This window comes from Carcharhinus amblyrhynchos, chromosome 6 (genome assembly GCF_965287045.1).
Source record: "Carcharhinus amblyrhynchos chromosome 6, sCarAmb.v2.hapA, whole genome shotgun sequence".
Lineage (NCBI taxonomy): Eukaryota > Metazoa > Chordata > Chondrichthyes > Carcharhiniformes > Carcharhinidae > Carcharhinus > Carcharhinus amblyrhynchos.
The window spans coordinates 40348002-40373805 of NC_137329.1; the positions used below are offsets into that span (position 1 = coordinate 40348002).

At 42.1% G+C, this 25804-nt stretch overlaps 1 protein-coding gene across 3 annotated transcripts in view; it reads right to left on the minus strand.

Annotated features, from left to right (window-relative positions):
• Positions 1–15089, minus strand: part of ush1c (Usher syndrome 1C) — a 226814-nt gene extending 211725 nt beyond the window's left edge. For all 3 annotated transcript variants that reach the window (XM_080190278.1, XM_080190280.1, XM_080190279.1), the window contains exon 1: positions 14995–15089. In XM_080190278.1, the coding sequence (XP_080046404.1) occupies positions 14995–15030 (36 nt within the window). In that variant the 5' untranslated portion in view covers positions 15031–15089. The remainder of the gene's footprint in view (positions 1–14994) is intronic.
• Positions 15090–25804: the final 10715 nt, after the last annotated feature.

The following is a 25804-nucleotide window of genomic DNA, read 5'->3' on the forward strand; positions in this document are numbered from 1 at the left end:
TGAAGTAATTTCTCCTCATCTCTGTCCCAAATGATATGACAATGCTCTGCTTTTAAGAAATGTATCTGTCATATTGTTTGTGCAGGATCTGTCATAGCAGATTGTTTTAATTATTGGGAGCCATTTTGTCTGAATCCAGAAGCAGTGTAGTGTCGCTGCAGCAACATAATTGATCTTAATTGATACAGTGCTTGTTCTGATCTGAATTAGTGCAGCGTTCTGTTGTTTTGTGTTTTCCCCTGGGATAATGCAGAGTGGGGCTTGATTGGGTTGATTGACAGGTAGTGCACATGACTGGCTTTCACAGAGATCCTAAGATAGTCTGTTTCTTGGGATCTTTAGAGAGGGCTTGCTTTCTCTGTATCTCATACACTTCTTGAAGTTGAGTCTCGGATTGGCCAAGGAATCAGCCTTTTCCTATAAGATTCTATTGTTTGAGGATGGAGCTTTCTCTGGAAGCTGCTACATGAGAATTAGAAGACAAGTCTCTGTTTTGATCACTCTTCAGAAGTTTCAAATGGCTAGAAATCTAGTACCTACATAAGCATCTTTCTGTGCTAACTGGTTCTAAAGAAGGGACTCATGTCTAGGGCCATACTGCTAAATTGAATCAATAGAGATAGCTAGTTGTTAAGAATCATATTTTGTCATGTTTAAATATTTCAATTGATGAAAGTTATGCTAATTCTTTTTGTTATACTATAACTGGTTCGCAAATACCCAGTCTGCAGGTGCAGCAGGTGATCAAGAAGGCGAATGGAATGTTGGCCTTTATAGCGAGGGGGATAGAATATAAAAGTAGGGAGGTCTTGCTGCAACTGTACAGGGTACTGGTGAGGCTGCAGCTGGAGTACTGTGTGCAGTTTTGGTCGCCACACTTGCGGAAGGATATATTGGCCTTGGAGGGAGTGCAGAGGAGATTCACTAGGCTGATACTGGAGATGAGGGGGTTGGACTATGAAGAGACACTAAATAGACTAGGTCTGTACTCGTTGGAGTTTAGAAGGATGAGGGGGGATCTTATAGAGACGTATAAGATAATGAAGGAGGTGGATAGGGTAGAGGTAGAGAGATTCTTCCTGCTTAGAAAGGATAGCAGGACTAAAGGACACAGCCTCAAGATAAGGGCGGGGGGGGGCGGTTTAAAACGGAGTTGAGGAGGAACTTCTTCACTCAAAGGGTGGTGAATCTCTGGAATTCTCTGACCGTTGAAGTGGTGGAGGCTACCTCGCTAAATATATTTAAGTCACGGGTAGATAGGTTTTTGAAAGACAGGGGAATTAAAGGTTATGGGGAGAAAGTGGGAAAGTGGAACTGATCCACTTCATATCAGCCATGATCTTATTGAACGGCGGGGCAGGCTCGAAGGGCTAGATGGCCTACTCTTGCTCCTATTTCTTATGTTCTTATGTAACTGTGTTCTTAAAGTTGTTTTGATAAAAGCTTCCTAGGGGGTCGCTTGAATCATACTGGAGTGAAACATCTTATGCTTCCCTAATGCCAAAATCAAATGTAAAAGTTAGGGTCAAGGCTAACTTCATAAAATTCCTTGTAGTTCCTGATCTTATCTTTAATAATGATCAGCCCTTCACCCTGAGACTGAGCCCCCATTCTTTAGATTCTGAAATGAAATGGAATTCTGAAAGGAAATATCTCAGTGTCCACCCTATTAGCCTCCTTAGAATCTTGTTTATTTCAATGAGATTGTTTCTCGTTGTTCTAAACCCCAGACAATATTGGCATAATATACTCAGTTTATCATTGGATAACCCCTTCATTCAGAAGGACCAATTTAGTGGTCCTCTACTATATCCTCACAACACAGTCTCCCTTATGTCAGTGAGACCAAATGTAGATTGAGCAACCACCTTGCAGAACGTCTCTGTTCAGGCCTCAAGTGTGGCCACAAGTCTCCTCCTACTTCATGTCATTTTAATTCTCTGCCATACTTCTGTTCAGATGTCTGTCTCAAACTGTTCAAAAGAAACTCAACCAAGCTTGAGAAACAGCACTTCATTTTTCAATAAGGCCCAAGTGACACACTTCCAGACACATCACAGAATTTAACAATTTCAGATCATAAGCTCTAGCCCCATTTTTCTGGAGGGCAACTGTAGGTTGCTATTTCTAGTTATGCTTTGTCTGAACCTCCCTTTTGTTTTTTTTAACCTTGTCGCAACCATTCCCTTTAGCCTTCTACCGTTGTCACCTGATGCCTTCCACGCAATCTCAGACCTTCTCTGTAGTTCTTTCCTCCTCTCCCCCTTTTCCCTATCTCTTTAATTACTTAAAAGCTGTTAACTTTTTCCAGTTCTGGTGGAAGTCATTACCCTGCAATATTTCTTTCGCCATAGTTGCCTCGCTTGCAGAATATTTCCAGCAGTTTCGGTTTGGGTTCAGATCTCCAGAATTTGCAGAATATGCTTTTCGCAAAAGACAAGCTACAAGTGAAAGTGTCAGAATGGGCAAAGATAATGCAGAATTCCTTCCATACGAAGGCCCTTACATGCCCAAGCCTTGTAGTAGCGCTTGAACTCAGAACTTTCCGACTTAGAAGTGAAAGTGTCAGCAAATGAAATAAACTGACAATTTCACATGATTGGCGTCTGTAATGTTGCATATGTGCAATACAATGTTAGATATTTGCATAATTGTGGTGTAATGAGTTTGTAAGACTAACTAATCTGTGCTAAGCAAATAAAAACACGTTATCAAGTATCCATGCAAATGCCAGCTGTTTCTTTCTTATTTTGAGATATAGAACATAGAACATAGAACATAGAACACTACAGCACAAACAGGCCCTTCGGCCCACAAGTTGCGCCGATCACATCACCTACCAACCTACAGACCTATCTATAACCCTCAATCTCATTAAACCCCATATACTCATCCAGAAGTCTTTTAAAAGACCCCAGCGAGTTCGCCTCCACCACCACTGACGGCAGCCGATTCCATTCACTCACCACCCTCTGAGTGAAAAACTTACCCCTAACATCACTTCTGAACCTCCCTCCCCGCACCTTAAATCTGTGTCCTCTCGTAGCGACCATTTCAAACCGGGGAAATAGCCTCTGAGAGTCCACCCTATCTATTCCTCTCAACATTTTGTAAACTTCTATCAGGTCGCCTCTCAACCTTCGTCTCTCCAGGGAAAAGAGTCCCAGCTCCCTCAACCTAACTTCATAAGGCATGCCTCCCAGTCCAGGCAACATCCTTGTAAATCTCCTCTGCACCCTCTCAATAGCTTCTACATCTTTCCTATAGTGAGGCGACCAGAACTGCGCACAATACTCCAAATGAGGCCTGACAAGGGTCTTATAAAGTTCCAGCATTACCTCCCGACTCCTAAACTCAATCCCTCGATTAATGAAGGCCAGTACACCATACGCCTTCTTGACCACATCCTCCACCTGCGAGACCGATTTAAGAGTCCTGTGGACCCGGACCCCAAGATCCTTCTGCTCCTCAACACTATTCAGACTTCTGCCCTTGATAGTGTACTCGTTCATCCCGTTGGTTCTGCCAAAATGGACGACTACACATTTATCCGCGTTGAAGTCCATCTGCCACTTCTCCGCCCAGTCCTGCATCCTATCTATGTCCTGCTGCAACTTTTGCCATCCTTCCAGATCATCCACAACACCACCGACCTTCGTGTCATCAGCGAACTTACTTACCCATCCCTCCACTTCCTCATCCAGGTCATTTATGAAAATGACAAACAACAAGGGTCCCAGAACAGATCCTTGAGGCACTCCGCTGGTGACTGACCTCCATTCAGAAAAAGCCCCATCCACAACCACTCTCTGCCTTCTGCAGGCAAGCCATCTATATCTATAATTAAATTTTGTTCATCTGATTTAACATACATCATTTTTATCCTGGATCTTTCTCACTCAGTGTGCTGCATGTTGAGATCCAATTCTGCTCAAAGTCAATTTCTTATACATCCTCCCTGATCCAATCCCAAATCTCAGCTCCACAGCCCAACATTCAACTTAACATTGCATGTATCTGGCTTTCTCATCCTCAGTCCTCAACTGAGATTTACTGACTTGTGTTTTATTTATCATTGATCTCAACTCTTCCCAGCATTGGGAGCTTCTCAGCTTCAGACGCAGGCTTTTTAAAATTGACATGGAAGATTGTTGTTCTAGATCATGACTGTTTTCTCAGAGCAGCTTTTCACTTAAATCTCCCCACTCTGTGCAATGCAGAGGTCACAATCAAGAATATCACTAAAAACTGAGAGGGTGCTATTCACATTGGAGTCTGACAGTTCTGAAACTCTGTGCATGTACAGTGGTCCTGATCTGTCAGACTCCCCATTTGCTGGCCAGCTTGATCATTGGCTAGCCCGGGACCACAGTGCTGCCCCTCCAGCCCCAATCCCTCCCACCGCCCAATCATGACCCCAACAACAATTCCCAGGCCAGCCTCACCCCACTTAACCCAGAGCACCCTGATATGTAGCCTACCCACCCTCACTCCGCCCCCCCCGCCCCCAGGCTGTGGTGATTCTCCCACCTCCCTCACCCTGGCAGACCCCCCTCCGCTGATTTTGATTTATTATTGTCACATGTATTAACATACATCGAAAAGTATTAGTTCTTGCACGCTGTACAGATAGAACAAACAGAAACAGTGAATACAAACACGGAAAAAGTTTAAGAGTGGAAGACAAGCAGAGACACGGTTGTAGGAATCAAGCTGCTTTATGCATGAGGAATGCCATGGAAGATCAAATGACATTACAAAACTTTTCTACTATAGATCTGTCAGTGGAAAATCCAATACAAAAGCAAGCAATAAATAAACTTCAAAAATGTACAAAACACTTGAAGAAAACTTAGACACTGTGGAACCGGAAAATCTTGTGACACTGCACTTTTTCCGTCCAGTGATAACTTCAGATTTATTTTCCATTGCAAATACAATTATTGGTATTGTAAGATAGAATGATAGGAGTTGGCAACACAAAAGGAGATAATGGATTCAATGTTCCAATGCCAACTCTCTAGTTAAGTTCAAGTTTGCTCTTTTCCATTATCCCAAATCTTCCTCTGACTCAAGCTTTGCTTTTCCATTAAAATATACTTGCCTTAACTCCCACCTATGGTGAAGCATTCCATACTGAAAACTAACCCTGTGTTAAGAAGTTTCCTTCCAATTCTCTTTTCACTTTCTAAGTAACAAATTTAAATTAATGGAGCAATCATCACTGACTTTCCAAGTGAAACCTTGACCGTAATCTCCATACCCATTATACTTATTCTACTTCTCTCCCCAGCCACTGTCTCAGTTTTAACATGACTGTTTATAATCTCAGTCCCATTCAACACAACCTGAGCTTCCAACCTCATTCTCTCCCTCACGTTTCTACTTCTACCTCCATCATATCACCTACTTTATTGCTTTATATGCTAGTGTGAAGCACCTTGGGACATATCAATACTTTAAAGATGCTGTATAAATGTTGGTCTTGGATACTGCTTTTGAATACCGATTTTAACCTTCAGAACATTGTTGAAGTGTAGGGGCAAGGCAAGTGAAAAACACACTCACTTGTCTAAGTTTGGGATTCAGGGATGCATTTTAACTGCATCATCTAATGTCACTAATAAGTAGCAGCTGTCAGATGTGTGATAGAGGAAGATTGAGCAACCTACATAGCATCCATTGACAGAAAGGCAAGGCTCATATAAAGCAGGTCAATCATGTGGAAGAGATGTTTCAGTATCACGTCACAGGAGGGAATGTAGAGTGGGGGAGAGGTTGGAGAAAGGCAGGAAAGACCATATCCTTGTGCACAGATCCCATGGAAGCACTCCTACTCTCCCTGAACAGACACAAAATATTTTCAATTAACTTGGAGTATTTTTTCTATCTACAGGAAAGTCATAGGAGCTTCTTCACTTAGGCATCAGTTTTAATGCAATCAGGGTTTTTTTTGATGTAACACAACCCCAAATTGCATAAGTGCTTCATGCGAGCATTCATTCATCTTCCAGAGCCCAAAATTACAATAACAATGTTGGTCAAAGAGTTATGAACAAGTAAGTAACCTTTTTAACCATCCATCGGGTGTCTACAGGGTGAGTATGGTTTAAATAAACCTCTGTGGGAGGGATTTTACAGCCTCGTTCATTCTGAAACTGTAAAATCCTGCCTGAGATCAACAGACCTTTCCATTGTCCATCCCCTGTCCGCTCCAATTCCTATGACCAGGCAATTCCGGCCTGTATGTCTTTTTCTGAAACAGTCTCTGCTCATTTAACACTCTTCAATTCTGTTTAAACATGTATCTTTTCAGTTTTTATCTTTACATTCTGCATGTCTCTCCATCTCAGCGAAAATGCTTCCTCTTGCATAGAAAAACCGTCAATCTAAGGTACTCACCAAGAAATCTAATAAAGAATTCAGAAGGAACTTCTTCATCCAAGGAGTGTTAAGAATGTGGAACTCACTAGCACAAGTTTAAGTGGAACCTCGAATGGGGTGGTAAGATTTTTAAACCATTAGACATTAAGGCGGCACTGACAGAACTAGCAGTATTCAGTTAAATTACTTTTAAAATAACTTTATGAGCTAACAAGAAGCAAATTACACATATGAGGTGCAGTTAATTGATTCAAATGGGTGATGATTATAAAACATATACACTGATATTTTTAATGTATTATTATTGATCTTAAGGAATATTGTTCACTTAAAGTTTAAGGTTTATTTATTATTGTCACAAGTAGCCTTACATTAGCACTGCAATAAAGTTATTGTGAAAATCCCCTAGTTGCCACACTCCGGTTCCTGTTTGGGTACACCGAGGGAGAATTTAGCATGGCCAATGCACCTAACCAGCATGTCTTTAGGACTGTGAGGGAAAACTGGAGCATCCGAAGGAAACACACGCAGACAGGGGGAGAACATGCAGACTCCGCAGAGTTACCCAAGCTGGGAATCAGACCTGGGTCCCGGTGCTGTGCAACAATGGTGCTAACGACTGTGTCACCATGCCATCCAAAAGCAATTTACTGCTAGGTTAAAATGACATTAGGATGAAGCCATATTTCGATAGAATAATTGAACCTTTGAAATAGGCAAGATTTATCAGTTAAAGTTTTGGTTGGAAAGAACGTCAAGAACACTTAATCATATTTCATGAACAGGATTTATTCACTGTCCAGACAAGATGGACTGTAGTATCACGAGTTAGCCTGGCTAGAAAGTGACCTTTAAGGGAACCCATGAGAATGTTTATTTGAATTCTGGGCTGAGCATCTTAGGCTATTAGGCAACTTGCGGATTTTACGGACCAATAAAGTACCATTATGCTGGGAAGTGGGATGCTATTGGCTAAAATATTTGACAGGTATTATTGTCAATCAATGTATCCTGAAGATGATTGATTTAAAGTTACAGAAAGGCAGGAGTTATTGATAAGTAAACCTATAATTAATCTGCTTTGAATTGTATATGTCAGATTTCATTAGAAAGATCTGAAAGCTCTGTCGCAGATCTGTCCTGACCCTTTGATGGTCTCCTGGCAACTCATGGTTTAAATAAAGTTACATCTTTATACAGAGATACCTGCCTCGTGAGCCTTGTATTGTCTAAACTTTAGGCAGTACTGGTCACCTCGGGAATGATTGAAGTGAATTAATAAAGATCCAATTAACAGAAATTGGACAAACATATGTGTGAGAAGTGAATAGATGTTACAGTGGTAGATTTAAATGAGAAAAGATGGGGGGAGGCTCAAGTGGAGCATAAACTATGGACTAGTTAAGCCAAATGACCAGTTTCTGAGCTGTATATCCTTTGTGATATCTTTTCTCATTTTAAATTTTAGGGTACATCTGGGCTCACACCTCCATTAATATGAGTTCTGGATTTTTATAAGCTCACCATCAAAATACATTATTGTTTCTTTCTTGTTTTGGCTTTTACAGAATTCCAATATGTGGTGTATAATCTGCAAAGTCATCACCGCTTTCCTTTTGCAATAACTAAGACATTAAATTTACAATGTGTCTTTTGTTAATAACATGCTTGATCAAAACTGAAGGTTATAAATATTTGAAATGTTTTTTGTCACTAGACTCTCTGTCGTCATGTTACACTAATCATACAGTTTGACACTTATTACAGTGGTGTATTTTATAGTTAGTGAAAATTGGTCTGGTATTTAACGTTAGCCTTTCAAAAGGCAGTCCATTACTTCAATGTCTGTAATTCCAGCGAGCAGAGTGGTATAAAGACTGAGTGATTCAGACTCTGATGACCTGAAAATTGGGGGTGAGGAAAAACAGTGAAATAAATTTGTCTTTAATGAGCTTTAGACAGAACACAGAACCTGCTGAGTGCAGAAAATATAAGTGGCCATTGTGGACTGGGCCAATGCAAATGGATTGGAGCCATGCATGAATACAGGAGACATTGGTTCTTAAGAGTGAATGGGCAAGGAAAGTTAGCTAATGCTAAACACATCATGACTAATTGATGGGGCTAAAAAAAAGTAGGATGGACTGAACTGAAGACAGGTCACCAATCTGAAATGCTAAATCTCTCTCTCTCCACAAATATTGCCAGACCCATGGTGTATTTCCAGAACTTTCTGTTTCTTTTTCAGGTTTTCAGCTTTGGCAGTATTTTGTTTTTGTAACTACAGACTGGCCAGATCCACCAGAATGAGATGCAGCAATCAATTTCTGCATAAGGTGATTTGGACTGGACATGGAGTGCAAATATGAGGAAAAGGCTGATGCTTTCTGGTAGAAAAGTAGGGTGTTCCCTAGGGGCAAAAAGCATTGTTCTGCTTTAGTAGTGGCAAGAGGGTGATAGACATTAGAGCCATTGGGGAGAATGCAAGTTCATAATTTAATTGGTAATTTTTATTGAACTGTCAGAAATTTCCTTTATGTTTTAGGACTAGAAAATATTGGCAGGTTGCAGGTTATGGCTACACATCTTATTTAGTGAACTGCCACAAAAATTATCAAAAGTAAAAAGAAAAGTGCTGGAAATGTGCAGCAGATTAGGCAACAACAGAGAAACAGAGTTAACAGTTCAGCTTGGTGACCTTCTGCCAGAACTGGCAAATTTATTGTGCATCCACTTCATTTACATAATAAGGGAGCAGATGTTTCTTATAAAAAAGATCAATAAAGAGTCAAGGGACATAATTAGAATTTTGCTGTCACAAGCCGTGTTTTTGTCTAAGGTCTAAACTAAATGAAGCCAAAAGAAAGTCCAAGGGGATTTTAGCTTGCAATAGTGAGTGAGTTTGGCAGCAGATGGGGAGAGGTTAGACCCATAAGCTGGAATTTTACTGTCCTGCCCACTACAGGAATCGGAGCAGGTGAGGTGTGGACCATGGAAAGGTCCACTGACCTCGGGCAGGATTTTACAGTTTTGGGATGATCGAAGTGGTAAGATCTTGCTCATAAAGTCATAGAAATATACAGCATTGAAAAAGGCTCTTTGGACCATTGTGTCTGCACGTGTGAAAGACAAGCCACGCAACCCCATTTTCCAGCACTTGGCCCGTATGCCTTGGCATCACAATTACATACCTAAATACTTAATTGTTGTGAGCGTCACTGCTTCCACACACTTTCAGGCCGTGAGTTCCATACTCCCACCATTCTTTGGGTGAAAAAGTTTTTCCTCACATCATGTCTAAACCTCATAGTTAGTGTTTTATGGCCTCGCTTGTCCTGAAACCGTAAAATCCCACCCAAGATCAAATGGACCTTTCCATTGCTCATCCATCGCCAGCTCCGATTCCCATGGTGGGCGGGATGGTAAAATTCCGGCCCACGCCTCTTACTTTAAATCAAGGCCTTGTGGTCATTGATCCCTCCACCAAGAGGCACATTTATTCCATCTACTCTATCTCTGCCCCTCAATTTTATACAACTCAATCATGTCCTCCTTCAGTCTCTCTACTCCAATGAAAACAATTCCAGATTATCCAATCTCTCTTCATAATTAAAACTTTCCAGTCCAGACAACATCCTGGTAAACTTCTTCAGCATTCTTTCCGGTGCTATCACATCCCTCCTATAACGTAGAGTCCAGACTGCACATAATACTCTAGCTGTGGCCTAACCAATGTTTTCTTTAGTTCAGCATAACACCCCTGCTCTTAAACTCTATGCTTCAGCTAATAAAAGCAAGTATACCACATGCCTTTGTAGAAGCTGAAATGTTCAGTTTGAAGTTTCATGGTATGGGGGAAGTTAAATTGTGTGGAAGTTAAAGTGTTCAAATTAAAGTTTCATGCCTTCTCTGTGCAGTAATGGAAAATGCTTATCAGCTTACAGACCTTCAAAAGGGGTCAGTGTCTGCTATTCAGCATGAACAGGCTAATCTTCACCTGTGTAGGCTCCATAACAGTCTCTTTTTTGGCCTTCACCACAGAGTGAACAAGCCTAGATTTTTCCACAACAAAAAACAAAGACAAGATATGGGAATATGCTATGCAAATTAAGGATTGTTAAGAGATCAGTTTTTCATCGAATGAGAAAGAGCAAAAAGCCAGGATTTAATTTGCAAATATGTATGCAAATGAAGTATTAGAAAGATTGCTTGTTTCTGATTTGCTGTCATTTGACTATAATTAACAAGTTGTTTGTAACTTCAAAAACACTTGCAGGACAACTGCAAACTGGTTTCTTCTTATGCACAAGTCATTAAAGGCCTCATATCAGATTGTGCGTGATGTCCAGCACTGTTTATACTCAAGTCGACTAAGAGTGTCTAAAGTTGCTGGTAGCCAAGGTCTCTGGCACCTTCTTAACCACTTTATCCATCTGTCCTGCTATCTTAAGGGACCGATATTCATGCACACCAAGGTCGCTCTTATCTTTGGTGTTGCCCAGGGTCCTGCCGTTCATCATGTATTCCCTTGCCTTGTTTGTCCTGTCCAACTGCATCATCTCAGACTTAGCTGGATTGAATTCCATTTGCCACTGATCAGCCCATCTGGCCAACCCATCTATGACCTCCTGTAATCTAAAACTACCCTCCTCACTATTTACCAACCTACAAATTTTTGTATCATCTATGAACTTACTGATCAACCTCTTACATTTAAGTCCAAATCATTTATATAAACCACAAACAACAAGAGCCCCACTGTGGGACCCCACTAGACTCAGTCTTCCGGTCAGAAAAAGACTCCTCAACCATTACCCTTTGCTTCCTGTCATTCAGCCAATTCTGGATCCAATTTGCCAAGTTTCCTTGGATCCCATGGGCTCTTATATTTGCTATTAGTCTCCCATGTAGGACCTTATCAAAAGTTGATGACATCAAATGCAGTGCACTCATCTATACACCTCTTTGAAAATTCAATTGAGTTGGTCAGACATGACCCCCTTAACAACGCATTGCTAAATGTTCTTGATTAATCCTTCCCTCTCCAAATGCAGATTAAAGCTGTTTCTCAGAATTGCTTCCAATAGACCCCCCAAACCACACCCCCCCCCCCCCAACCCAACTCCACTGAGGTTAAACTGACTGATTACTTCCACCATTAATTTTACTACTTTGGAGTATTGTGTCTCTGATCTTTAGTTGGCAGCTGTGACCTAACAGATCAGCATGGATGTCGCTTATGCTTTATTGGCTTTGAGCTCAGGAGAGGGTCAGCAGCATCAACAGAATGGGCAGTAGCACTTAACTACACAGTATCTTTCAAGTTCCCAAATCCCTCTATTTCCCTAATCACAGAGCGAAACCTCCCCAAACAATATCCCAGAGATGTTAAAAACTCTATGAAAAATCCAGCAATAGTTACCATACCAGGCACATACATCTTGTGGCTTTGCTTTTGACATAGGACGGAGATAACAGGCTTTCTCCAGGATAAGCTTGATAGGAGTATCCATAGAATCCATACAGTGCAGAAGGAAGTCATTCACTCCATCAAGTCTGCACCACCTCTCCAAAACAGCATCTCACCCAAGCCCACATCCCGACACCCTATCCCCGTAATCTCGGGCATTTACCTTGGCTAATTAACATTTCAAAAACCTTAGTTCCATCACTCAGTCAACCTGTCTTTCTACTAGTCCCATTTTAAAATAGTTTGTTTGTCTTTAAACATACAACCATCAGAACACATTCCCAATTATTGGATTCATTATTTTTCATTTTATCATAATTTCTGAACACTGGCAAGCTTCTCTTTCTGTCATTAGGGTGTCTATCAGCCTTTACAGGCAGCAGCATCAGATGCAGTCAGGCATCAGCAGAGCGACACACATGCCATACATAAGGTGGCCACTGATAAATTCAACAGGAGAAACTTCTTTATGTGAGAGTATCCAAAGATTTGCCCTTGGACTCAGTTTGCTCTGGCCTGACAATTTCTAGTTCAAGATTACTGATGTTTACCACAGTTTGCTTATCTATAGACATTAGGAATGATTACATACCAGTTTCTCAATTTTTAGGGGTCTAAGCCACGATATTGCCATTTCAGGGCTAAATTCAAATGACTGAGTTACCACTCCTTATTTCAAGATCAGCAATGAAACACAAGTGCTCACCATTGACCTCAAGTAAAGATGACCATAAAGGTCTAACAATCTCTGTAGCATAGACTTTCCCCTTTTAAACATTAGTTTCACTCTGATGCCAAGTCAAGCAAACTCACCAATAACAGTAATGTCATCAAGCAGGGTAAAGTCGTCAATCACACTAAAATATTCTCACAGAGTAAACCAGAAAGTAAAGTGTACTGATTTTTTGCTTTTGATTAAATGTTCCATTATAGAGTGTGGAATAAATGATTAGAACATACACATGGGATCAAAATAGTGTCCTGGCCAGAGGAGGTCTCACTGTTTGAAGCCTTTTCACTTTCAGAAGAAAAGGAACTTTTAGGAAAATCCCTGAATTGATACTCCACTGCTGAGGAAACAACCTTGCCCAGATTTAAAACAGGAGGAGGCTGCTTCACTGCTGGGTGAGCAGGAGGTCTAGCTCCCCAAACACACCATTCCAAATGTGAAGATTCCAAAATACCTCACAGCTGGCGAGGAAAGACACCAGAGGAAGTCGCTGGAGCTACACCTCCACTCGAGGGCAGGGGTTTCCCAGAGGACATGGAACATGTTAGCAGAGCACTCCGTCCAAACCCAAAGGCCGCAGACAGGAAGCCAGTCATTCTTTTTATTGACCACTTTATGACTAATTTAAATGTGGAGCAGGAAAGCTCCCAAATTGGCCCAAAAAGAATGAGGATGATGCCTTACCAAGTTGATAACTCACCCAGGGGTAAAGCAAGATCCAACCACCACCCCCAAAGAGAACAGTAGTATCCCAAAAGACACAGAGCCCATCAGAGGGACCAGATTGGGTCCCCAAATTCACCTCACTAAGCTACTTCACTGTAGCTATATCCATTATTGATGCAGGAGAAGTCCTAACCAGAAGACCATGGTCCTGTCATTGCAGGCCAGAAAGGCTGATCCAGGTCCAGGAGCCAACTGCCTGCCTGCTGCTGTGCCAACCAAAAGCCCCAGCTAGTATCCTCTAAAGAGGTCAAAGTCCCATTTTCCTGACCCTTTAACCCCAGAACCTGAGTCCAAACAATAAGCTCACAGGTTACCAAAGTGGCCAGGCAGGACAAGAGCAACTCAGTTGTATGATCCAGGGACTGGTATCCCAAAATGAGATATTTAGCATTCCCCTGCGGCTCAGCCATTGGCAGCTTGACTATCACTCACACCTGAGTGCTAACCACCCTGTAAAACCCCCAGACATTTTTGGTGACGCTTAATCAGGAGGCTGGAATGCTTGAACCCCTACAGAGGGAAGTTAGAAATTTAGCAGTAAATGTAGCAAAGAACTGCCATTTCCCTGATCTGCCTTCATCAATGAGAGAATGCCTGTATACTTCTGCATTCCTATTCTTACTTCCCCAAGATCACGTTAAAGAAAAAATAAATTAAATGGAATTTATTTCATTTTCTCCAACAGGGCAAGCCTGTCCCAGCCAGAAGACAGATAGAAAATGTCCCTCCATCAGTCCAAATCTCTTTTTCAAATCTTTATTCCATCTAAACAACCATTTTTAGATGGTTGATCATTGACTCTCCCCTGAGTTTGGGACATAGGAAATTAACAATCAACCTCAATAGACGGGAAAAGTGGGAAATGTGTCAAAGTTCCCACGATAGCAGTCACTATCCAGTGACTTATGTTAGGAGGTGCACATGTGGATGTCAAGTGAAAACAAATTTGATCTTAGACTCAATGCTGTACTTACTTAGTTTGTACATGAAGAATGGTTACTTAATGGTAGAATATTTAACTTCCCTGGAAACTACATTAAAACTAATTTTTTACTATTTTTGATCTAACATCATTTAACTTCATTCAAATGATTGTATCGATTTATCGACTCGAAGGCAACGGCCCTTTAAGAATTTTGTTATAGGTATAATGTTACCAATCTATGTCAGAGACGAGACGCCTTAACCCGTGTCTGAATGCAATGGACCGGATTTTTTTTTCGCAGCTCTTAATAGTTATCATTCGGATATCGCATTTCAGTGGATCCACGACATTGGATCTACGAGCCCAGAGTTTCTGAAACTGCGGTCCCTGGCTCTCCCCGTCGGCGCTGAACTGCGGGGCAGAGTGGGATCATCCCTGGGCTGAACAACTGCTGCCTGAACAAGCGAAACATCCCTCCAACTTTATCACAATATCAACATTTCAAGGCGCTTAAATACAAACACACCGTTCGGACGCCACAGTTTAACAGATATGGGCCATTTTCCGGAAAGAAACATCAAGTGCCCTTCCCCCACCTGTTATAGATACTGCCGGGTCCATAGTCTCACACAGCCTAAGCTTCCTAACTCTTCCGTGGCGAAGAGCAACAAATAACGAATTAATTAACAATAGAAGAAATGTGCTCCAGAGAAGCTGAAAGCGGAATAGTTTTACCAGTTCGCTACTTTTCCCCCGTACCTTATGCCTGAATTCCCTGGCCACCTTCTTCTCCATTCTATCAGCCTACATACGATGGGAACAAGGATCGATCGACCGGCCCCTTTCCCTCTGAACCCGCTGGGTGTGGAAAGGCCACACAACAACCAGTTAACTACACACGCTGTCTGGGATCACACAAAATTGTGTCTTTCTAAAGTATAATTGCTCGTATTAGTTGTTCTATTGCACTGCATTTTGTTACTTGAAAATATATTTTATATTAAAACGTTAATGTTCATTTGCAAAGTAATTTATTCAGTTAATATTTTTAGCTCAGTTAACAGTCCAGTTTTTTTTAATTCTTAGCACCTCTCAGCCTTCATCATCATTTACATTTCCTTTGTCCAATTATAGCCCCCTCCCCCCATCCACATTGTATAAATTTCTTCTGATTGTCTTTGCCCATAGCTCTGACGAAAGGTCATCTAGACTCAAAGGGCCCGATTTTACCATCAAGTTGTGCCTATATTTGAGTAGCATGATCCATGCCCGTCTCCACACCGGTTCCCTCTTTACCAAGGCCCAAAAATGGCCACAATTGGAACCATACCCAAAACGGACATGACGGCCATTTAAATGCATTTTGTATGTATTTAAATTGACTTAATTGGCTACATGCCCAAGCTTACTGGCAGTTCACCCTTTACCACCACATTCGCCCATCCAGAATTGGCACAAAACAGACATGGTCTACAGAACTCCGATTCGGGCGCTTCAGTTAGTGTGGAAGTGCCGAGTGTCTGATGGCTGTCTGTTCGAGATCAGTGGGTGGGGAGGGGAGAGGAAGTTGGGTCCGCTGCTACTCTCTGAGATCAATGAGGGGAGGGGGTTGTCCACTGCCACTCTGCCTAAGATCAGTGAGGGGGAAGAGGTCTGCTACCACTCTGCCTGAGATCAGTAAGGGGGTGTCCCTGCCACTCTGCCTGAGATCAGTGAGGGATTGGGGGTCCGTTGGATAAGGGGATCAGTAATGTTGTGGGGGTGGGGAAATGTCTGTGGGGGTAGGGGGAGGTACTATCTGGCCCGGGAGGAATGTGGCAGGGGAGCGGTATTCTATTATTTCTTTCTCTGCGCATATGCAGTTGGAAGCATCGATCAGAGCTGCAGGATTTTGGGCACGTTAAGCCCCGCCCACAGGTTTGTGCTGCGTGATTTGGAATTGCTGATTTTTTTTCAGGCAGAGTGCATATGGGGGCACCTGAGAACAGGTCTAAAAGTTGGATCTGAAATACTCCCAGTTTCAAATCCGCCCAGCTCTTAGAATCAAAATGGTAAAAGAGGGCCCCGAATGTTGGCTCTTTTCTCTCGCCACAAATGCTGTCAGATCTGCTGAGAATTTCCAACATTTTCAGTTTTTGTTCAATATTCTTAAGGGCATGCACATTCTGGGCACGTAGAGAAATACAATAAATATAAACCAGATGTAAATAATATCTGGCTATGTATTTAAGGCGACTAAATAGTTTGGATTTCTTTTGTTTTGGAGCTCTCTATGAACAAAACATAGTCCTAGCTACAACACAATGCATCAAAGATGTGGGGAAGAAAAATGAGCATTTCTCGGGAAAAAATATTTTGGCTTTCGGTTATGGTACCTCAAAGACAACACACTTAAAAATGCAGATTTACATCTTTCTCTCACCCCGCAATTCACTTTTTTTTGGTACCATTCGGTACTTTAATTCTAATCAAAAACAAACCCAAATTAAGTCCAGTCATGGTCTCCACACAAAGAACAAACAGTTCAGGACATTGCATCCCATCTTGTACTCAATCAAACAAGATACAAGTTGACAGAATGAGGCATTGCACCCCCTCCCAGGCTTGATCTAGCATTTCATCTTAACCAAAAGGCTTTGAGAAACTGGACTAGATAAAGCTTTGGTGTAACCTTGTTGGCTGCCTGATTCTTTACCGTAGCTTAGGCAAACCATGATTGCAGATGTCAATACACCCCAAGTGCAATGGGGTGTGTAGCCTCGTCCCCTGCCTGATCATGGTTGCACTCTTGCCAACTATGTGTGTGGAGCTTCTCATGGGCAGCCAGTGAAAAGCACTAACTTCAAATATTTTTCAGAAGCTTTTTGACATAGAGCAAAGTAAAGACTGGGACATACACAAGGGATGAAAGGAGAGTTTATAAACTTTAGTTTTAAAGAATTCTATTAGTTAATAATATTGGCGACATTTAACATTGCTCCACAATTAGAAAAAAATTTTCAGGACCAGGTCTTTTGTTCAGCAATTACTATTCAGATTAAAAAGCCTCATTATACCTGATGGAACAATGTGTAATTTTTAATCAGTTCCTACCAGTGACATCAGAGTGGGAAAGGGAAATTTGCATCGTATTAACTGTTTTCAGTGATTGTTGGTTTGGTTGTGGATTGACTGGTGTCTACAGTGCAGCCTGTTCAGGAATAGTAACTAACAGACAACTTCAGGCTTTCCTCATTAATTTGCCCATGTGCTAAAACCTAAAGTTGGGGTCAGTTTCAGAGAGGTAAGGATTGTCAATGCTGACCATTCACCATTTAGAACCCACCCATCAAACCACAATGGAACAATGATTTGGGTTAAAGCTGCATTCAGTGTGAATCCCAGAGCCCCATCCTGCTATAAATGGGAAGACAATGTTCTTAAGAAAGTTTGCCTTGCAGACATAGCATCAGTTACCTGTTAGTACAAAATAATCTGCATTGATTTTTCTGTTTTCTGTGATAATCAGGAAGAAGGCAGAGCCAAAAATATTTAAGGCTGTTGACTACAGCAGGTAATGCTGTTTCAGCCAAGGCAGTTGGTTGCAGGTTGTGTTGCAGATGGTCAAACAAGTCAGTTGCAGTATTGTCTCCTTTATCAATGCGGCTCCGTTCTATATTTATTTTAGATCTATACACCTAGGACTATAAAATCTGTGGAAAGATTAAAGATTCCTTTGATCATGCCTGTTTCTATTTACTCTCCCTGCAGCTGCAGCTTTGTTGTTTCTGCTTCCTGCTGTTCCTCTTCTTCCTCTCTAGGCAGAATGTAATTGTCAGAAGAACTCTGAAGAAAAAGTGCATTGCCAGAAGCTCCTTAAGTTCAGAACATACTACAGCTACTATAAGTTCTTTAATATGGTCTAAATAGCCAAAACCCACGATTTAAAATGAGCAAAATGACCTCCAACACCTTTCAGCAATTTAGCTGAAAGTATCTAAGAATCCCTTTTAAATGTTGCTAGAAATAATTGTCTCCCAACTTGCCCACGGTTTGTGGGTGGAATGTGTAACTGGTGGCAGTAATATGCAGTAAAAAGTCTGACAACACCAGGTTTTAGTCCAACCGATTTATTTGATAGTAAACTCACTAGCTTTCGAGGGGATTCCCTCTCCTTCAGGTGAATCACCTGAAGAAGAGGGAATCCCCTCGAAAGCTAGTGAGTTTACTATCAAATAAATCGGTTGGACTAAAACCTGGTGTTGTCAGACTTTTTACTGTGTTTACCCCAGTCCAACGCCGGCATATCCACATCATGACAGTAATATGTGCAGAAACACAAATGGCATTGGAGGTCTTAACCTCAGTTTGCATATATCCATGTCTTACATTTCTAAAGTTCAGAAACCGGAGAAAATGGCAGATTGAATGGAAATGTGTAGATGTATAGAAGGTAAATGACTTGTACAGCAGTGGGAAAGTTATCTAGACATATTGAACAAGTAAGTATTGAGGACTGACAGGAAAATGGAAAGGTGGTACAATGTAGAGATATTAGAAGTGGGGTCTTTCGAATAGTAGGGGATCATTGGAAATGAAACAATAGAAGGCAGGTTCTAGAATGCCACCAAAAATGGATCTAGATCTGTATTTGCCACTATGACCTAGAAACTGGTTATAAGTATTTTGAAGCATTTATTGCATTTTCATATTGTGGTTTCCCCTTTTTATTCTCATAGTATCTGTGGTTAAGAAATGAATGTTTACGTGCACAATATAATTATTGTAAAAAAAACTGCATAAAAACTTAACTTCTTACAATGAATATAATCGTATAATTAAATCTTGAGATTTCTGTCTGTCGGCAGGTCTAACTCACAGAACTGTGATCTCCATCTCAAGGCAGCACCTCGAGGAGCCAGGTCCTGAATCCCACCCCAGCCATGACACAGATCAACCCATGTTGTTGCTGCCAGTCTAATCTACACTGGCTGGACAAGGAATCCAAGTTGCTGGGGCTATGGATAGTGATGGTAGAGGTTCTAATTTCTTTCCACACAGCTGACCAGGAATCTCTGCCACTCTTACTGCCTACCACATGTCGGAAGAATTATCATGTTGTTGCTCAACCTGTTTGGCTGCATTATGAAGCCACCTTCCTTGGCCATCAACTCCCAGAATGGGACTTGAACCCAAAGATTCTGTTTCAAAGACAGGGACAATACGCACTACGCCACATGACCTTCAATACAACCATGCTTAATATTGTTTGGTATGGATCAGCATTTCATTTTTGTATATGATGGTGCAATGCATTACTGTACAAAGGTGTAAAGGCATATCATGTGTTATTTATTAACATCCAAACCAAATATTATGTTCTGTATATCGCCACCTAGTGAAAAAGCAGTTGATATGGCAGCATCTGAGGAAATAGTTATTTAAAATGTTTATGCGAAAGTCACGCATTAGCAGGAGCTGATGTTTCAATAAAATACATGTAGGGCCTTCAACCTAAATATAGTGAATGATTTTAACCCTTCCCACCTGGCAGAAACTGGATGGGTGGGCTGTTAGTAGCGCCAAGATTATTTATTCGTCAGAAGCTGATGGTTTGGAACTTTAACCTGCTCAAATGAGCAGCTGGCAAAAACTGTTGACCCAAAACCTTTGGGACTCTTTAACACATGACTGTTGGGTCCCAGTTAAATTGTTGGAAAATTGATTACAGTTTTAAGTCAGCAGCCTGAGTGGTAAGTAAACTGGTGTGAGTTTACCACCAGACAACCTAATAAAGAAAAGTATCCAGACCAGAAGCTGCCCAAAAAGCTATATTTAAAACAAATTTTCTTTTCTTTCCTTTTGAGCCACGAGGAGCAGGAATCCAACTTTCCAGCTCTTGTAACTGTCCATACCGCTCACCTGGTCTTGACAGGAAGCTTTTGGACCATGTAATTTTTCTGCCATTTTCCTACTGACTTACCTTTGGAAAAGGTATGCAGTTAGTAGGTGGGGTTTAAACAGTCCTTTCTGCATCCTTATCGAACCTAATCAATAACGGCACACATTTCCATTTTACCCTTTGACATAGTGCATGATTGTCTCTTGTGTAGATGTGCAGGAATTACATATTTGCCATGTGGCCTCACTGCAAGCCAAAGTGTGTTGAACACTTTTTATTCACACCTCCCCAGATGTAGATATTGCTGTTTTTATACATTTTTGTAATGACCTCAAAGGGCCCATGAGATTGGCCTCTCAGAGTATGAGCTCCATGATTGAGGATAATGATTGCTTGTCCATGGCAGATGGACCAGCGCCACCCCAGAGGAGCTCAGGCCTTTCACCTGGAGCAGGACTAGCCTCCTCTACATGGGAGTTCATCTTTGCCCAGATGAGGAATCCTGGCCGGCGAACTGGCAGGAGTTGGAGACCAAAGTCACCTCTCACTTGGGTCATTGGACAGGACTGCTCCAAGTGCTGTCTTACCGCTCGCCTGGGTCATTGGATAGGACTGCTCCAAGTACGTTTTCATCATAAGCAAGCTGATAGCTTCCATGCTGTGGTACCAGCTGGTCACTTTGACTCCTTCCCCTGATTTTATCACAAACATCCAGAAAACCCTCATCCGATTCTTCTGGGACAATAGATTGCACTGGGCCCCTGTTGAGGTTCTAAATCTTCTGCTTAGGGAGAGTGGTCAGGTACTAGTGTGCCTCTGCACCCAGGTGGCGATCTTCCACCTCCAGACCCTATAGAGATACCTTTACATCTAGCCTCCTCCATTATATGTCCTAGTGACATACTTCTTCCACCAGGTGCACTGCCTAAATTATGACGTGCAGCTCCTGTACAAAAATCTGGAAGGTCTTTGGAACTCTTCGTAGGCGTTGCCCATCTTTACCAGTATGTTCTCAAGGTCTGGAACATGGTCGCCTCATGTCACAGCTCTCTCCTATCTGGAGCAACGGTTATCATTCAAGAACTGCTGCTCAGGAATCCGCTCCTCCAACCATATAACTTCCGGTGGCTGACAGAGAGGAAGGCCATGGATGCCAGGGTGACTAGGATCAGGAACATGCTGGGTGGCGAAGGAATGGGCTGGATGACACCCCACGAGCTCATTGAATATGCAAGGGTGGGCGTCTGACTAATGCCATCCAAGACCTTAGAACAGTCAAGCTTCGACCTGAGGGCACGTGGTCTATGGAGGGATCCTCCCTCACTATCTTGGGGATCTGAAGTGGAAGGTGGTACATACAGCAGTTCCTTACAATGAATGGTTAAATTGGTTCTTGGACTTCTAAGTGACCTGCCACTTTTGCAACCTTGTGGAGTCTATGTTGAATGTTGTAGGTTGCACACCATTTTTAGTTTCCTCAAAAACCTTTTGTTAATTTTTTTTGCACTTCAGCCCCACACTCCTGATCTATGGACACCCAGTGTGGAAGGGGGCGGGGAAGAAGGAGGGCCACATTATGAACCTGCTCCTGGGCTGGCAAAGCTTGCCATAAACAGGTCCAGGCAGCAGGCAACCGAGGTGGGTGGGGGGGGGGGGGTCATCCGACTCAACTGTCTGCCCCTCTACAGTGGCTATATTTGCGGCCGGGTGTCCCTGGAGAAGCAGCATGCGGTGTCTGAGGATACTGTTAATGCTTTCCAAGCCTGCTAGGCATTATTGAACCCTTCAATCACATTTTAATTTGATGTTTTAAGTTTCCTTTCCATTTCGTCTCTTGTTTCAGGCTGTTCCTCTCCTTTTGGAAGCCGCCCACTTTAATTTGTTCCCTTGTTAATCTGATTTAGTTTATTTCGTTGGCCAAAAATATTCGTAACGATTGCATGCCCAATCAGGGATCCTCACTTGTGTATGTCAGGGCTACTGACACTCTGGATTCTGACTTTGTACCTGAATTGGAGATATATTTGTAAATAAAGGGAATCTGGTGAAGGGACGCCAGCTTTGGAGGAGTTATTTCAGTGATGATGAGGAAAAAGAATGACCCTAAGATACTTATTCGCTAACAGTCGGCTTCACTTGGGGTAAGCCATTTTCAAGCATCATGCCTCTGTTCAGGAAACTGGACTGTTTTGAGGAGTGAAGAACCAGGCCCAATATGTGGACCCCATGTGTATTTTTCTAGAGCTAACGACATTGTTGCAGATGAAAAGCAATGGGTAATTCTCCTGACTTCTTATGGACCATTGGCATTTGCAATTATTTGCAGCTTAACCTTCCCGAAGGCACCAGATAATAAAATCTTCCAGGACCTGGTGGACCTAGTGAGGAAACATTATGGCCCTAAGCCACCTCTGATCCTGAGAAGGTTCTGGTTTTACTCAGCACTCCGGGAGATGGAGGAGTCTGTTATGGGTTTCCTAAAATGGTTGAGATGACTGGCAGAAGCATGTGAGTTCAGGCTGATGCTTAATGAGATGCTTCGAGACTGTTTGGTATGTGGGATAAATAATGTAACTATTCAAAAACGCCAATTGGCTGAAGCCCGACTGGACTTCAGACTGGTGCTACAACTGGTCTTATGGCAACGTATCCCAATGGAAGTGGGCAAACATGCCAGTTTGACTGAGTTCAGAGACGATCATTTGAGCACAAGCATTACACAGCCTCATGCAGGAAGTATCCAGATACAAGATTGACCATAATGCAGCTCCAAAGTAAAGCCAAGCTTTGACCAGACAGTAAACATTCTTTACAAAATCTCATCCGGCAAGACATTGTAATTGTTGCTAGTATGCGGTGTTGGAACAGGAAAAGAAACCTTCAAGTCCTAGATTTAGGAAACCGACACCAGTGTCCAGAAGAGTGCACACCCTGGAAGGTCCACCTACATTCAACTGTGTAGCAATGTCAAAGCTAACCCAATTAAGATAATCATAAGATTAAATAATCCTCCAGTATTAATGGAAGTCAACACAGGTGCAGACATATTGGTGGTTGGAGAATCAGTGTTCAGCAAAATTTGCTCTGGAATCCAACCCTTAACTTTAATCAAGACTTTAGGAAGAATGACAAACAAAGCAGGAGAACATCTGAGAATTGTGGGTACAACATTTATTCCTGTTTCTTAGGAAAGGCAACTGTTTTGGTTATCATTAATGGTAGTGGAGGGCTTCAGCATGAATCTAATTGGAGGGCATGGGCATGAAATTGGTTGAGAGAAATCCACCTGGATTGGGTAAACATGTTCCACTAAAAAAAAATGTTTGCTTCAATGAAGTCCTGCTCAAATACCCAGAAGTTTTCCAGGAAGGGCCAGGAACTATAAAAGGAGGACCTTACATGTCGACCATAAAGCAGTCCCAAGATTTTGCAAGGCCTGCCTTGTATTACAAGAAAGTACACCCAGATTGAAAAGGTAGGTTTGGCAGTAATATTTGGAGTGAAAAAATTCCATCATTACCTTTATGGGCAGAAATTTGTGATTGCCATCGATCACAAGCTGCTACTGGGACTGCTAAGAGAGGACAAAGTGATGCTATTGATAGCATCGGCCTATATCCAGCAGTGGACATTACTATTGGCACCTACAACTATCAGTTGGAACACTGGCCATGAGGCCATGTGGCAAACACAGATGCCTTGAAAAGGCTGCCTTCAGCAGATACCCCACTGATGGTACCACAAGTAAAAGAGACAGTAGTGACCATGAACATTTTGAATACATTTCCAGTGGCGCTTGTTTCATACATACCACCCATGTTGCACTCTGACTTGGGGGAATCGGATCCAGCATTAAAACATCGTAAGAGACCCATAATGGACGTGAACCACCGAGGTCCCTTGCACTCAAGGGGGGAGAGGTGTATTAATTTCAATGAGGCTCATGAGGTCAGCCTCTTGGAGTATGAGCTCTCTGATTAAGGTAATGATTTCCTGACCAGTGAGTCTAGCCTGTATATATACAGTGTGGAGTGTCAGGGCTACTGACACTCTGGATTCTGACTTTGTGCCTGAAGTGCTTTTAGGAGTGGTATTAAGTTTAACTAAAGGGAGCCTGGTGAAGGTGCACCAGTCTCTAGGAGGTACTTCAATTCTAAAATATACTTCATTTCCTCTGTCTTCTTTCATTCAAGTTTCCAATCAATTTTTTCTCATTTTCAATGCAAATTGCATATTGAGATCATGCAAAAAAATCTTCCAGCAACATTCTTTCAATATATGAGTCCAGTGTTCAATGCGTTGATTTCTTCATAAGCATACAAGTGAGCATAAGATGCAATCATCTGGACTACCTTGCCTTAACGGCCTTGCCAGTGAAAGTCCTCACTGGTGAGGATCACATATGGTCCCCTATTAATGAGGACCTGTCATGATGGTCTCACCGGTAGGACTGGAGGCGACTGAGGCTTCAATGGGAGGTCAGGTGCAGGGAGGTGCCCATCCAGCCTGGCATTGTCAGTCTGGCACACTGACAATGCCCACTGGGCACTGCCGAAAGGGAGATAGTCAGGGGGACATTGCACACCCTACAATCAGGATTGGAGGGGAATGCTGTGCATTCTGCAATAAGCAATTGACTGAGATGGAGGCGAGGGACAATTCACTGAACTGTGCAGGGATTGGAGGGGAGTGCAATCAGCCACAATGGGGGGAAGCGATTAGCTCTGAAGGCCAGTTATATTGGGGTGGGGGGGGGGTGTGGGGGGAGGAGGAGGAAGCAGAGACAGATCTCCCTGTTTCACAGAACAGAGAGATCTGAGCATGTGCAGTTGTGCCCTCTGTTGTGCCCTCTATTAACTGAGTTGACGCTCAGTTAAGAGTTAAAAAGCTCAGTTGAGAGTTGCTGAGTTGCAACTGTTTAAGTTTGAGTTGATGCCTGAAGTGTCAGCTTTCGGTGAACTTAGGCTGTGCCCCTGCTGATGGGAAACAGATTTTGCTTCATTTTTTGCTAAGTGCAGCAAGCTTGGATTTTTAACTCTCCCAAAAAAGTGGGTGCAATTCTCTCCCATTTTTACGTTTGTTCAGAACTTCGAATTTTTTTGGTAAGATCATCCACTGTGGCTACAAACTAAATTAGAGATTGGGAATTTTGTGCTGAGCAATTCACCTTCTAATTCCTCTCCACCATCTACAGGGCACAAATTAGGGAATAAACTCTATATGCCTTAATTGGTATAGCTCCAACAACATTGAAGAAGCTTGTGTAGACAGAGAAAGAACAGCTAAAGCAATGATTTTAAACAATATGGCAATAGTGGCTTTTAAATGGCTATTCTGGCTGAGAGTTAAGCATGCTGGGATTTTTGATCAACTTATAATTAAAACCTGATGCAGGTTGTAAAGTTGCTCTGAGTCAGAGTTTTGGTCTGGGAACCATGATCTGAAGCTTCCTGTGTTGATTAAATATGAGAAGTTGATTATGCTGACTCAGACATAATGACCTCAAAATTTATTGCTGTTATGTGTGGGACATGCAGCCTGAACTAAGCATAATGGCATTGTTACAAATAATTTCATTGGCTGTTTGAGCCATGTGATCAGTTTCTGGTTACATAGTTGACTAGATGACAGAGAATCTTCTGGAAGCAAGTGAGAATTTACAGATACAAGACGTTGCAGTCCTTTGTT